General features: G+C 60.4%; 1 protein-coding gene across 18 annotated transcripts in view; it reads right to left on the minus strand.

Annotated features, from left to right (window-relative positions):
- Positions 1-13,079, minus strand: part of PTPRS (protein tyrosine phosphatase receptor type S) — a 99,523-nt gene that overhangs the window by 61,891 nt on the left and 24,553 nt on the right. For 17 of the 18 annotated variants that reach the window (XR_006743043.1, XM_045589134.1, XM_045589131.1 and 14 more), the window contains exons 1-2: positions 7,069-7,208; positions 412-608 (exon numbers count right to left, since the gene is read on the minus strand). Coding sequence is in view for 17 of the 18 variants with exons in the window: in XM_045589134.1 (XP_045445090.1) it covers positions 412-502 (91 nt within the window). In the remaining variant the exon portion in view is untranslated. Of the gene's footprint in view, positions 1-411; positions 609-7,068; positions 7,209-13,079 lie in introns of those variants that run through there. The other variant, XM_045589120.1, reaches the window with a different exon arrangement.

Genomic DNA, 13,079 nt, shown 5'->3' on the forward strand with positions numbered 1-13,079 from the left:
CTCTTTGACTCACTCGGGAGTGAGAGACTTCAACTAAGTCCCTGCCTACTCTGAGCCTTAGGTTTCCCTCACTGGAAAATATGGGAGGTAACAGAATTGGCATGCTGGCTTTTGAGAGGCTGGAGGGAGAGGAAGCAGGTAAGTCTGTATTTAGCTCTGGGCTTGGTGCAGAGTTGATGCTGGGGAAGCAGACATCATCATCATCCCTGTTACTGCTTTAAAAATACCATCGTTATTATTTACCTCTGAATCCCTCAGGACTCGGTGCATAGTAGGTTTCTTACTCAGTAACATTCATGGCGCACAGAGACCCCACTTGGCAAAACCAGGAGCCCCGGGGAGGGCAAGTGTTCCCACAGGCACCCATAAATGCGTACTCAAACCCCCGCACACCCTGCGCCAGGCTCTTACCTTCTGCCGCGCAGCCTCCGCCCAGCAAGACCACAAGGAGGCCCACGGTACCAATCACAGACGCCACACCAGGGCCCCAGGTAGGCGCCATGCTTGGCAGTGACCTGCAACCTCCAACCTCCACCCTGGAGGGGGGGGTGGCCCCAGTCCCTCGCAGAGAGGACTCGAGCCGAGCCAGTCGTCAGATGAGGCAGCGTCTGCAGAGACAAGGGAGGGGCCGTGAGAGGGGAGCGGGGGAATCCGGGAGGCCTTCCTGGAGGAGGCAGCAGGAGGAAGGGGGCAGCGGAAGGGTCACAGGATGGGGAAGACAGGATTACAGGACAATGGGGGAGCGTCCTAGGGTGGTGATGGGTGGGAAGTGCTGAGCCCCGACTACAGAGGAACGCCTGTGTCCCTGCCCCTAACCCACAATGTGGTGGTGTTAGGAGGCAGGGCCTTTGGGTGAAGATTAGGTCGTGAGGGTGGAGCCCTCCTGAATGGGATTAGTGCCCTGATGCCAGAGGCCCCAGAGAGCTCCCCAACCCCTCCCACGCTGTGAGGACACAGCAAGAAGCCAATGTCCATGAACCAGGAGCCGGACTCTCACCAGACTCCAGACCTGCCGGCACCTTGACTTGGCACTTTCAGCTCCCAGAATGGTGAGAAATAAATGTCTGTTGTTTGTAAGCCACCGGTCCCTTGTTATAGCAGCCCAAACGGCAAAAGCCCCCACACCCAGCTGAGTCCCAATACCAGGCTGAACCCCAAATATGGACAGAAGCCCTGACTCCAGCCACATCCTAAACCAGAATTGAACACAGCTCTAGCATTTGCTCTGAACACCCAATCTCCCCACCCTCCCACCACTCCCCACACACACACAGCCTGGAACTCCGGAAGGATGAGGTTCCAGCTCACTCTGCTGCCTGTCCTATGACCTGGCCCGTCGGGCCCCCCGTCAGATCCTCCCAGCACGCACCTGTCGGCCCTGCCCTGCTTCCACACCTGCTGTGGCTCCCACCGCCCCCGGAGGAAGCCGCCCACAGCCTGAGCTGTCTCCCCGAAGCTGTGCCCTCTGCCAGAATGCTGTCCCCTCCCTCCCAGCACATGACAGTCTCAGCTCAGTTGTCACTTCCTCCGGAACCCCCCTGGCCCCTCCAAGGCCGGCCCCCCACCCCATTCCACATCCCACGGCCCCAGAAATGACTAAGATCATCCTCCACAATGTACACCGTAGTTTGTAAATCAAATGGAATGTTAATCACTCAGATTCTGTTTCTCCCACAAGAATCCAAACTCTTCCAAAGGCAGAAGGGTCCCTGTTGCAAGAGCAGAACCAAGGGTGGCCCTCTCCCCAGTCTCCGCTTTGGCCAGAGTCGGGGCAGAGGCGGGGGGGAGGGAAGGGGGGGGACAAGGAGAGACCCAAGGATAGAGCCTTTTGGCCAGGCCAGCCCTGCACCCACCCCAGGCCGTACTCTGGGTGTGTCTGGGCCATGGCCACTGGGTCGAGTGCCACATAATGATGGGGCAGCCCCTATCATCTGGCTCCCAAAATACCCTGCTGCGGTCACCTCGCCCAGCCATGGAGCAGCCCCAGGGGAGACGGGGTGGTGGCCGGTCATGACCCAGGGCAGAGGGTGAGGAAGCTGGGATGGGGGGAGGGGGGGAGGGGAATGGAGGTAGGGAGAGCTCAAGCTTTGAGTCAGAACAAGACTCACAGAAGGAATCTGCCCGGTCAAACCATAGACAGGCACTCAGTCGGACCACAGACAGACAGGGAGTCCAGAAACAGCCACAGGTGTATACACAGTCAGGCAAGAGAGATGGGGCCACACGCAAAGTCAGGCAAATAAATGTGCGCACAGTCAGACCACAAACACAGGCAGGCACACAATCAGACCTCAGACAAACACAGTCAGAGAAAACACACACGTAGGGGCAGACAATACACCTACATCGTCAGACCACTGGCACAGTCAGATCAGAGACACAGCCAGACAAGAGACACACACAGGGCCACAGCCAGGCAAGCCATACAGGTATACGGTTGGGCTGCAGCGAAATATAAATATGGAATCGGGTCAGACATCTGCGGTGCACAGGAAGGTCAACTTAACACACGGACCCTAAGCTGGAATACGTGCACACAGTCAGGCTACAGAGACAGGCCACATGCACACCACGCTTCCACCCAGCCAGACAATGATCCAGACACACAAAGCCAGATCCCCTCGTCCACACATATGTGCAGACAGGCATGTACACAGACTATAACACACACGCAGACACGACCAGTTGGGGAAACCGGAACCCGAGCACAGCCCCTCACTCTGTGTCCAGCCGTGGGACCTTTAAGGGTAAAAGTGGCGACGAGGAAGGTGGAGGCCCAGCTAAGGCCAGGGCGACCACAGCAGCTGGCCCCACCCACAGATTCTGCACATCTGGGGAAGAGGGCTCCGGCCCAGACCACTCTGGTTAGCTGGGTGCGCCCTCAGCAAGCCTCTGGGGAAACCAAGGCAGCCTAGCCAGCCTGCAGCACGGAGGAGCTCAAATCCAGGGCTGCCCAGCCTCCCATGGCCCCCCAGGGGAGTGACTTCCCTATTCCAGCCTCGTCTCCTCGCCTAGGAAACCAGCTGGCGAGGCCAGGGGCCACCTGCATGGAAGGCCTGGTGCAGGGAGGCCCAAGCTACAACTGGTCCCCCCACTCTCCACGGCCCACGGGGGCAGGGCTAGCAGCGCCTTCTACACAAGGCAGCTCCCGGTAACCCCCTGGCTCCTGCAGCCCCGGCCTTGCTAGATGTCCGGGCAGGAGGGGGCTACTCCAGGTACAGGCGGGCCGGGCCACGAGCTCCACACCCAGCCTGCTGGGGCCCGGTGTGGGGAGGGGAGGGCAGGGTTAGGATGACGAAGTTGGAATGAGGGTGGGAGCACAGGGCGGAGTCGGAGAGGAGAGGGTCCGTCACCACTCACGGGAGAGAAAGGGACAGTGTCTCTTCAGCCCCCATGAACTCCGGAGGAACTTGCTAGGACAGAAGCTAAGACCCTGCAAAGCCCACGACCCTCCTGCTTTCCAGCAGTCCCCGAGTGTGGGGTCATTTGTAAGGGACCCGGAGAGAATATAAAAAAAAGTGCTGTGAGCTCCGCCTTCGAAACCTAGCCCCAGGTATGCCCAGTTACTTTTGCCTCTTCCTGGTCGAGCTCCACCATCACCCACCGGGGCCAATGCACTCCCACCCTCACCGCCCATAGTCTGTCCGCACCCCAAAGGCAAGGCACCCCTGTGAGCACCCGGATCACATCCCATCCCTCCTCTGTCCACGGCCTTTACCAAGACCTCCCCTCCCCCAACCCACAAGGTCCTGCAGGACCTGCCCCTGCCCCTCCCTGCCCTCTCCCCACTCGCTCGCCTGCTCCCACCGCAACGGCCTCCTCACTATTTCTCCAACAAAGAGGTATGGCCCTGCCCCAGGACCTTTGCACTGGCTGTCCCCTTGCCTGGATCTCTCTGCCTCCAGACTTAACGGCAATATTATTACTTGGCTAAGAACTAAACGGTGAATGGAAACGGGGGTGGGTGTCATCCAACAAGAAACAGCAAGCAGCAGTACCTAGAGGCCCTAGGAGAGAGATGGGAAGAGATTAGGGCAGAAACACAGGACAGCTAGGAGCCCGAGGCAGCTCTGGGCAGGAAGAGACGTGGCCAGGTCGGCAGGCAGCCAAGTCTCCCTGCACCTCCTTTGGGAAAGCAGCCTGAGGCACCAGCCCTGCCACGGTCAAGAAAGGGAAACCGAGGCAGGCGCCATGGGGCTGCAGGATGCCACAATCACCAAGTTCCCGGGAGACGCTGTGGCTGCTTAGAAGGGAACAGCCTCCCGGGGAGCTGTAGGAAATAACGGGCAGCAGATGAGGCTCGGCCAGGGCTGGAGAGAAGGAAGGAGCAGCCCGGGACCTGGAGCCCAGGGTTCAGGGAGGGCCCTGCCCTGCGGTCGGCTGAGAGCTCTCTCTGTGCCAGGCGCTGAGCTGCCCACCATCTCTCCCAGCAGCCCGTTTTGGGGGGAAGGGAGGTATGCCCTCCTTTCAAAGATGAGGAAACTGAGGCTCACAGAGGAGTCCCTAGCGATGGGCCCAGGTCCCCAGCTGGGTCCAGAGCCCATATTTATTCATACGACTGTGCTTCCGTGGCCACTGGGGTCTCAGGAAAGGGAACGACCCTCCCAGGGCCTCACACAGCCACTGGGGGACCCCAGGCTGTGCTAACGGGGGACGAGTGGGCGCCCATTCCAGCCGGGCGCCGGGGCGTGGGTCACGCGATCCATGTGCCGGCCTGTGTACCCACGCAGAGCAGGGAGCATAAAGGGGCAATTATGGCCCAGGACTGCGAGGCGCACAGGCTCTGCCGCCCGCCAAGGCGGGGTCTCCTGGGGCCTGAGGATGCCCAGGGCCTCTCTGCCCCACCTGGTGTCCATCCTGCACAGCGCTGACCCTCAGAGGCTCCCCACCGCCCAGGGCCCGGGGGAGGCAAGGCTGGCGATGCTGGCAGCGGGGCCCCTCTCCGCCCTCACACGTCTCCCTGCCCATGGCCTCCCTTCAGGACAAAGCCCCAAAGTCCCCAAGGGCAGGAGCCGGCCTCGCTGGATGACTGTGCCCCCACAGTGCCCAGCAGGGTCCAAGCTCTAGCTGAGTCCCGGGGGGCCTCCACGCCCCCCACCCCACTGGGAAACGCTCAGTGTTAGCCGGCCCCCTCCCTCCCAGCCCTGGGGAGAGGGAGCTGCTTTTAACTGACTATGCGTTTGCATTAGGGCTGTCCCGAGATCAGGAGTGGAAGGGTGAGCAGACAGGAGCCAGCCCCCAAGGCGGAATCAGTACCCCAGCTTGATGCCCCTGGGTGCCAAGCCCTGTTTGAATGTGAGGACACTGACGCTCAGAGAGGGGCTGCTGCTCGCCAGGGCTCACCCAGCGTGGAAGGGGCTGAGCTGGGGTTCGAAGTCTGAGGCTGGTTCTCGTTCGACCCCAGAGCCTGCACTCCCCAAGGGCCCAGGCGGCCAGGCTCGCTCCCACCAGCACGTCCCCTGGCTTCACAGAGGAGCGTGAGATACCAAGATCTGCGCGCACCCCCACCCTCCCGGGCTCCCCAGCTCCTCTGCTCAGCAATCTGGGACCTTCCCAAACGTCCCACTGCTCCCAGCATGCAGGGGTCTGCCTGGGGCCTCGGGCCTTTCTTAACCGAGTCCCTCCGAACGGTACGCCCTTCCCCAGTGGTCCACCTGCCGCCACGGATCCGCCCACCCCGGGACCCTTCCTCCGCCCAACTCTGACCCACACCCCGCAGCTGGGAGTGGCTGTGTCCGCTCCAAAACCTCCCCTGGTTCTCATCCACGTCCATTAAAATCCAGAACTGCTGGCCCGTCAGGTGGCACCCAGTGCCTTCCTTGCCCCACTGCCCTCCGCACTGGCCTCTGGTCCACACAGGGGTGTTTGTGTATGCTGCTCCTTTCCCTAGCACAGCCTTCCTCCTCCCCCATCACACCTCAGCCTTTACACTTATCATCAGGCCTCAGCTGAGCTGCCACCTCCTCCAGGAAGCCCTCCTGAATGCCCCAGGCTGGACCAGCACCCACTCTGGGCTTCTCCGGACCCTGTCTCCCCTCACAGCTCTGCCTCCTCCGGGATGGGAGCCTTCTCCCCACCCTGAGAACTGGATGCCCACCTGGCACTTCACCCACATCATTCTCGTGGGCACGTCCAATGCAGAAGTGGAAACTGAGGTAGGAGGGCGACACTGCAGGCAGGGGAGGCCAACGCGAGCATGTCGCCAGCTGCAACTTACATCTGCTCTGTCACTGAGCCTTAAGGGGTAGAAGTGAGACTCGAGGAGGGGCAGGCAGGACGGGGAAGGGGGTGCTGGGCCTCGGTGGGGAGAGTTGCAGGAAGTTCCTCTGAGGAGTGCCCAGCAGGACAAAGAACCACCTCAGGGAGCAGGACTCCCGGGCAATAAAAGGGACACTGAGGCAAAGGTTTGGCCGGCCGATAATGGGTGGTACAAAGGCATGGAGCTTGGGGTGAGGAATGGGAGGTGAGAATGTGGGTGCTGATGTGCTTGCCCTGACACCCCTCCCCCCCTTTACGAAAGTCCCAACAAGACACAGTGTCAACCTGGGACCCACAAGCCAGCAGGGCGCAGGGACACAGAGAGAAACTTTCAGTGAGTTTTAGGGGTGACTAAGAGCAGAGATCTCAGTCACCTATCCCTCCCACCCCACCCCCATGGTCCAGCCGCCTCCTCGGAGGTCCAGGTCCCCCAGGAAGGATGCAGAAGCCCCCCAGCTAGGAGCCGCGGGCTGGCAGCTAAGGCTACCCAGCCTGGCCCCGCCCCGGGAGGTGGGGGAGGAGAGAGGGCCGGGGGCCAGCCGGGGGAGGGGACCCTGCGGAGCATAACGGTCAGGAGTTTTCCAAAGTGAGAGGGACGGCCCCGAATGGGGGCGCAGCAGGCGGTGTGGGCTGGGGCTGTCTCTGGAGCTTGGCTGGGCCAGGCCCGCGCGGGAGGGGGTGAGTGGGGAACGCGAGGGCACCCCCTCCCCTCCCCTCCCCTCCCGGGAGCCCCGAGGGGGGGACAAGGAGGGGAACAAAGCCCAGCGCAGACTGGCCCCAGAGGTGGAAGGGAATCCCAGGTGCACTCACCCCGCGGCCCGGCTCGGAGGACGGGGTGCCCCACTGCAGCCGGCCCCCCGGCCGCGCGTCCCCTCGGAGCGGCGTCCACTCTGAGGCCGGCGCCGCGCGCAGGGAGAGGCCGCGGCCCGAGAGCCCGGCCCGGGGGCGGGGCCGGGGGTGGGGCTCCGGACGGAAGTGGGGCGGGGGACCAGCGGGGGAGCCCCATCGAGGGCCCTGGAAGCCTCAGAGGGGTTCCCGCGTGCGCAAAGCCTTCAGGAGGGCACTCTGCACCCCCACATGCACATGCATGAGAGACACCCTCCCCTTTGGAAACCTGATGGCAGAGGGAACCCCGATCCCGCTCCCCCTCCCCTCCCAGGTGCTGATCGTGGCCATGGCAACGGATGGAGGGACTGGGAGCCCGAAACAGCAGAGGGCTCCCCAAACACACCCAAACACTGGAGGTCGGATAAGGGGCAGAGAGAGACCCGCCCAGGCCGAGCTGGATGGCAGCGGCCGCGCCCCCACATCCACATTGGGCCCCAGAGGGGGGGAGGGGGGCAGGCACGGAGAGGCTGCCCCCCTGGTTGGGTCTGGGGAGGGGGATGAATGGGGACACGGTGGCAGAGGCCCCCACCTTAGGCACAGCCCTGAGGAAGGGGCGGGGAGCTCAGGCCCAGATTGGAAACAGATGGGGCCACCGTGCCAGGCCGGAGACACCCGATCCACGGGGAGGGGTGGGTGGGAGGGAGGGAAGGAGGGGGAGCGGGAGGGGCGGCCCCTCCCCGGCAGCCAATCCCGGCCGCGCTGCCGCCCCGTGCGGGTTTGAAAACTCCGGGGCTGATGCCGGGAGCGCGGGAGGCCCCGGGTTCTGGGAGCGCAGAGAGGCGTCTGGAGAGGGGCGGGCGGAGACCCTAAAGCGGAGCCCAGGGCCGCTGCAGGGGGCTGGCTCCCCATCTGTTCCCAAATGCCTGGTTCACCGTTCGTGCTCAGGACAGCTAACAGGTATTGAGCTCCTGCTGTATATTAAGTGTTGGGCCTGCTCCCCTCACCCATCATCACCCCCGTTTTCCGAAGGGGTTAGCGGAGGAACAGAGAGGTCCATGGTCCAAGGTCGAAAAGAGCAGGGGCTGGAGCCAGGGTTTGGGTCCAGAGGGTGAGCCCTTACCCACAATGCTGCGGGAGGCCTGGGGTGGCCAGGGCTGGGGGAGGAGAAATGGACAAGTTGCTACAAATTGCAAGTGTCCAGGGACAGGGCCTGTTGGCCAGAGACGCCCCGCCCTCAGTGAGCTCTGCACAGTGGGGCAAAGGACGGCTGTGATGGGGCCACGCAGGCAGCTGTGGGCCGCAGGAGGCCCTGATAAGGGCTCAGGGACAGTTCACTTCCGAAGGCGGCCTCTCCATGCCCTGCCATGGCTGCCTTAGAGGGCCCCTTCCCCACCGCTCCCGGGGAATCTGCCCCTTCCCCACCCTGTGCCTCAGCTCTCCCGTCTACACAAAACAGAGTGTACGATGCCACCTCCCCCGGCACTGGGAAGGCCTGCCCTGGAGTCCCCAAAGCCCGGAGCGCACAGTAGGTTCTCCGTGAATGTCTGGATGTGGACTCTATACAGAACACATAGTAGGTGCTGCTAAACACAAGATACTCCAATATCCCCCCCCACAGCCCAACTATGAAATGCACACAGTAGGTACTTTACGAGGTGCCTACACTTGGCACCTCAGCATGCCATGGCGCACACAGGAGGTGCTCTGTGTCAAGATGGATGTGAAATCATGCAGTGTGACCTCCTGCTTGACAGGGTGCACGGTGGGCGCTTTGCTTGCACTTGCAGACTGATGGCCCAGACACGGGGCTCATACACACTCAGGCATGAATCCAAGCTCGCCCATGTGACCTCAAGGAAGAACCTGTTTTCCCAGCTTTATTAAGCACCAGGCCCACAATGAATCGAGATGTCAGGGCGCCCGGGGCAGAAGCGCCGTCCGTCTCTGGGTCTCCAGGCCCCAGGGGATGGTGGCTGAAGACCGGCCACGCCCTTTCCAGCCAGTCCCGCCCTCTCTGGGCCTCCTGCCCGTGTCTCCTCGGAGACGACCTCTTGCCTCCGTGCATGGCAGTGACCACATGGGCTGGGAACACAGCCACTTCGAGGTAAGGGTGGGGGAGATTTGGGCGAGGAATGAGGCCTGCCTCTGGTCTACCCCAGCGGGGTGACTCCACCCACACAGCAACCTGAATGTCCCCAGCACAGCTCCCATCACCCCGTTCTTCAACTGCCTGGTCCGGGCCCGCCTCTGCCACCGGACCGACGGACTCCGAGGCAGGGCAGGGACTCTGTCTCCATCAGGGCAGACACCCTGTCCTGGGTCCCCAGCACCCAGCAGAGGGCCTGCATCGGACACAGCAGGTTCTCGGCAAACCTTCCCTGAACAGCAGGACCCTCCTCACCCAGGAGAACCCGCTCCAGCCTTACTCTCCCCAGGGCACAGGGCACGGCACCCTCCTCACAAGCAGGCATCTTCACCCACCTTCTCTTTCTTTCACCCACCCTTTTAAAATAAAAATTTCTGAGCACTTACTGTAATAAGCCATGACTGGCTTGAGGCACTAGGGACACAGCAGTGACTAAGTCTGACCAAGTTCCTTGCCCTCATGGAGCTTATGTTCTAGCGAGGGCGATGGAAGGGAAACAGAAGAAGTAAGATACACCGAGGATCAGTTAGCAGTCAGTGCTATGAACATGGAGAAAGTGGGGGGAGGGGGGTTTCGGTCTTAAACACGGTCAGGGAGGAAGGAAGTGACATTCTACCGAAGATGTGGAGGAAGTGGGAGAATGTGGAAGAGGAGGATGCTTGGAGGAAGTGCGATAGGGGCGGGCACAGCATATGCAAAGGTCCTGGGACAGGACCCTGTGTGGCTGGTGGAGGAACAGGGAGGAAGCGGCGTGTGTGGCTGGAGCAGGGGGGGGGGGGGGCAGGGGGGGGAGGGGAGGACAGGCCGGGGACAGAGGCAGGGATACAGGGCCTTGTGGGCCCCCAGGGAGGACATGGGCCTTTTCCCCATGGGAGGGGGAGCTTTGGAGGGATATGGGCAGAGAAGGAGCAGGACCTGGCTCCAGTGCTCACAGGAGCCCTCTGTCCACTGCAAAGACACCCTGCGGGAGGTTAGGGGGCCCAGAGGAGAGGGGACAGCACATAGTCAGGCCAGCAATGAGGGGGCTGAATCAGCTGGAAGCACAGGAAGGGAGCTGGGGAGGATGGGCCCATTCTGGACAGACTGAGAAGGCAGAGCCAACAGGATTTTCTAAAGGACGAGTGGTGGGGCATGAATTAAAGCAGGGACACAAGGACAACTCCATGGTGTGGGGCCTGAGCAGCATGAAGGTTGAGCTGCCACCTCGGGGAAGCCCTCTCTGACTGCTTTGTCCTCCCAGTGCTCTTGAGGGCTGACCCCAGGAGCTCCTGAATGCTCGGTCATGTCCTCTACACACACCCAGGAGGAACTGTCCTTGGGGAGAAGCCTGGGGCCTGATCACGTCAGCCCCTGCAGCTGCATTTGGGGGGGGTAATTTTTTTTTTCTTCAAAATAACTTTTCTTCTAATTATAAAATAGGCGCGCGCAGCAGAAAATTTAGAGAAAATCAGCATAAAGAAGAATATAAAAATTGCCCACATTGCACGCCTCTCCTGGAGAGAAAACGGGAGCATGTGGTCATTTTCACCCACTCTTTCCACAAGCGTGTATTGGGTACCTACTGTGTGCCGAGCCAGTGGGGACACAGCAGTGGGCATGGCAGAGCCAGCACCCCTGCCCTCAAGACAAGTGAGGAAGACAGACACTCCCAGGGAAACCACCACTGTCAGTGGCAGAATGCCGGTCAGTGCTAAGAGATCCCAACAGCAGCAACTAACACACAGGAGGCTCCAGATGCCTGGAGGGGCCCAGGGGAGCCAGCAAATCAGACATACAAGCACCCATGGCACAGACCTTCAGGCAGGAGAAACAGCAGGTGCAAAGGTCCTGTGGCCACTGTGCCCTTCCAGTCTTCTGTGTGTGCAAACTGGTACTTCCTTTTGAAAATGGCCATTTATCTGTGTCCAACCCACGGAGTTCAACCAGTCCCTACCTGTTCTACAGGACAAACTCCACGGCGAGGGACATCCACACGTGAACCTGGGGCCCGTCACTTCCTGCACGAAAGTTCCAACCAAGACGTATCTCTGCTGGCCAAAACCGGTTTGGCTCAGTGGTAGAGCGTCGGTCTGCGGACTGAAAGGTCCCAGGTTTGATTCTGGTCAAGGGCATGTACATTGGTTGCGGGCACATCCCCAGGCAGCTGGTCGATGTTTGTCTCTCATCGACGTTTCTAGCTCTCTATCTCTCTCCCTTCCTCTCTGTAAAAAAATCAATAAAATATATTAAAAAAAAAAAAAGCAGTATCTCTGTTGGGATGTCCTACAGCCCTTGACACCCACCCTGATGTGGGGCCCTCAGGCAAAACCCCACACACCTCGGTAGGACCCTCCCCTGCCCACCCCCACACTCCTAGCCCTCTCCCAATCTGTCCCACTGTCTTCACATTTGAAGTCCAAATCCCTCCAAGTTTCATTTGCAGGCAACCGACAAAGTCCACCCTCTTGGGATCAGAGTGAGGGGAAAACTGGTTGGGCAGCTTCCTTGCCCAGCACAGTATCCATGACCCGGGGCAGGGAGCGTGTGCCAACCAGCCAGGAACCTGCTTCACCCACACTCGCATGGCGGTCCTGGCGCCATCTCCGCCTGCTAGCCGCACCGCAGCGGGCACGTCCCAGCTCCTCCGCTGCCTTTTTCACCCGCCGGCTCCCCAGGCCCAGCGCCCTCCCTCTCCTTCCAGAGAAATCCGGGATGCCTTCCAGGGCCCCTGGATCCCGATGCACCTGCTCTTCCCGTGTTCTCCACTCCCGGCTGCTGGCAGCTCCACCCTCCCAGAGGCTTGGCTGGAGCCTAGGGGCCAGCCGGCTCTTCTCCCCTCATCTGCTCTGCGCACGCAGCCGGTCTGCAAATAACTGCTCCCGAGTCTCCCTCTTCCATTTCTTACGGACTTGTCCAGCCGTCTCCATGTGCCTTCTTTGCCTAGTCCCCGTTATGGCCTGCCTGGACCTCAGCCACCGCCACCTGGTCCTCCAGCTCCTGCCTCACTCCCCACAGTCTGTCCTCCCCGCAGGAGCCAGAGGGCGCTGAGTCAGGTCCTGGGCCCTGTCCCTCCTCTGGCCTCAGCCCTCCAGGCTCCCACCTCCTTCCAGGTGAAAGCCCAAGCCCTGCCTACAGCCCGTGGGGCCCTGAACAATCTGCCCACACCTCCCCCTCCCCCTCTCCCCTTTGCTCACTACCCTGCAGCCACAGTCCTGCCTCGGGGCCGCTGTACAGGCTGTTCCCTCTGCCTGGGACACCCTTCCCCCACATGTTCATGGCCGTTTCCTTCTCCCCATTCAGGTCTCCCTCAAACATCACCTCCTCACAGGCACTCCAACTGACCTCACTGCCATTCAGGTAGCACCCCCATCACCGTTATCACACCGTCCTCTGTTTTTTCCCTTTTTTTGGGGCACCTGCTTTCATCTGAAATTACAGGGTGGGCAAAAGTAGATTTAGAGTTGTGAGTATGTGAGACTATATATATATATATATGTATGTGTGTGTGTATATATATATATATATATATATATTAATTATTGCATTAGTATTCCCCATATGAACAACTGTAAGCCTACTCTTGCCCCTCCCTGTATTTATTCCTTGTTTATTGCCTAGATCAGCACTCTCCAGCAGGGAATCAATAGCCATGTATGATTAGTTAAATAAAACTAAACAAAATTCAAAATGTAGCTCCTTGGTCACACCAGCTGAGCTTCCTGCCTATGAATGAGGCCCATGACCAGGGTACTGGTGCAGATCTAGTGGACTTCTTTTTATATATATTTTTGATATTTTTATAGAGAGGAAGGGAGATAGAGATGAGAGAGAAACATCGATTAGCCGCCTCCTGCATACCTCCTACTGG

Source organism: Pipistrellus kuhlii, unplaced genomic scaffold, assembly GCF_014108245.1.
Source record: "Pipistrellus kuhlii isolate mPipKuh1 unplaced genomic scaffold, mPipKuh1.p scaffold_m20_p_30, whole genome shotgun sequence".
Classification (NCBI taxonomy): Eukaryota; Metazoa; Chordata; class Mammalia; order Chiroptera; family Vespertilionidae; genus Pipistrellus; species Pipistrellus kuhlii.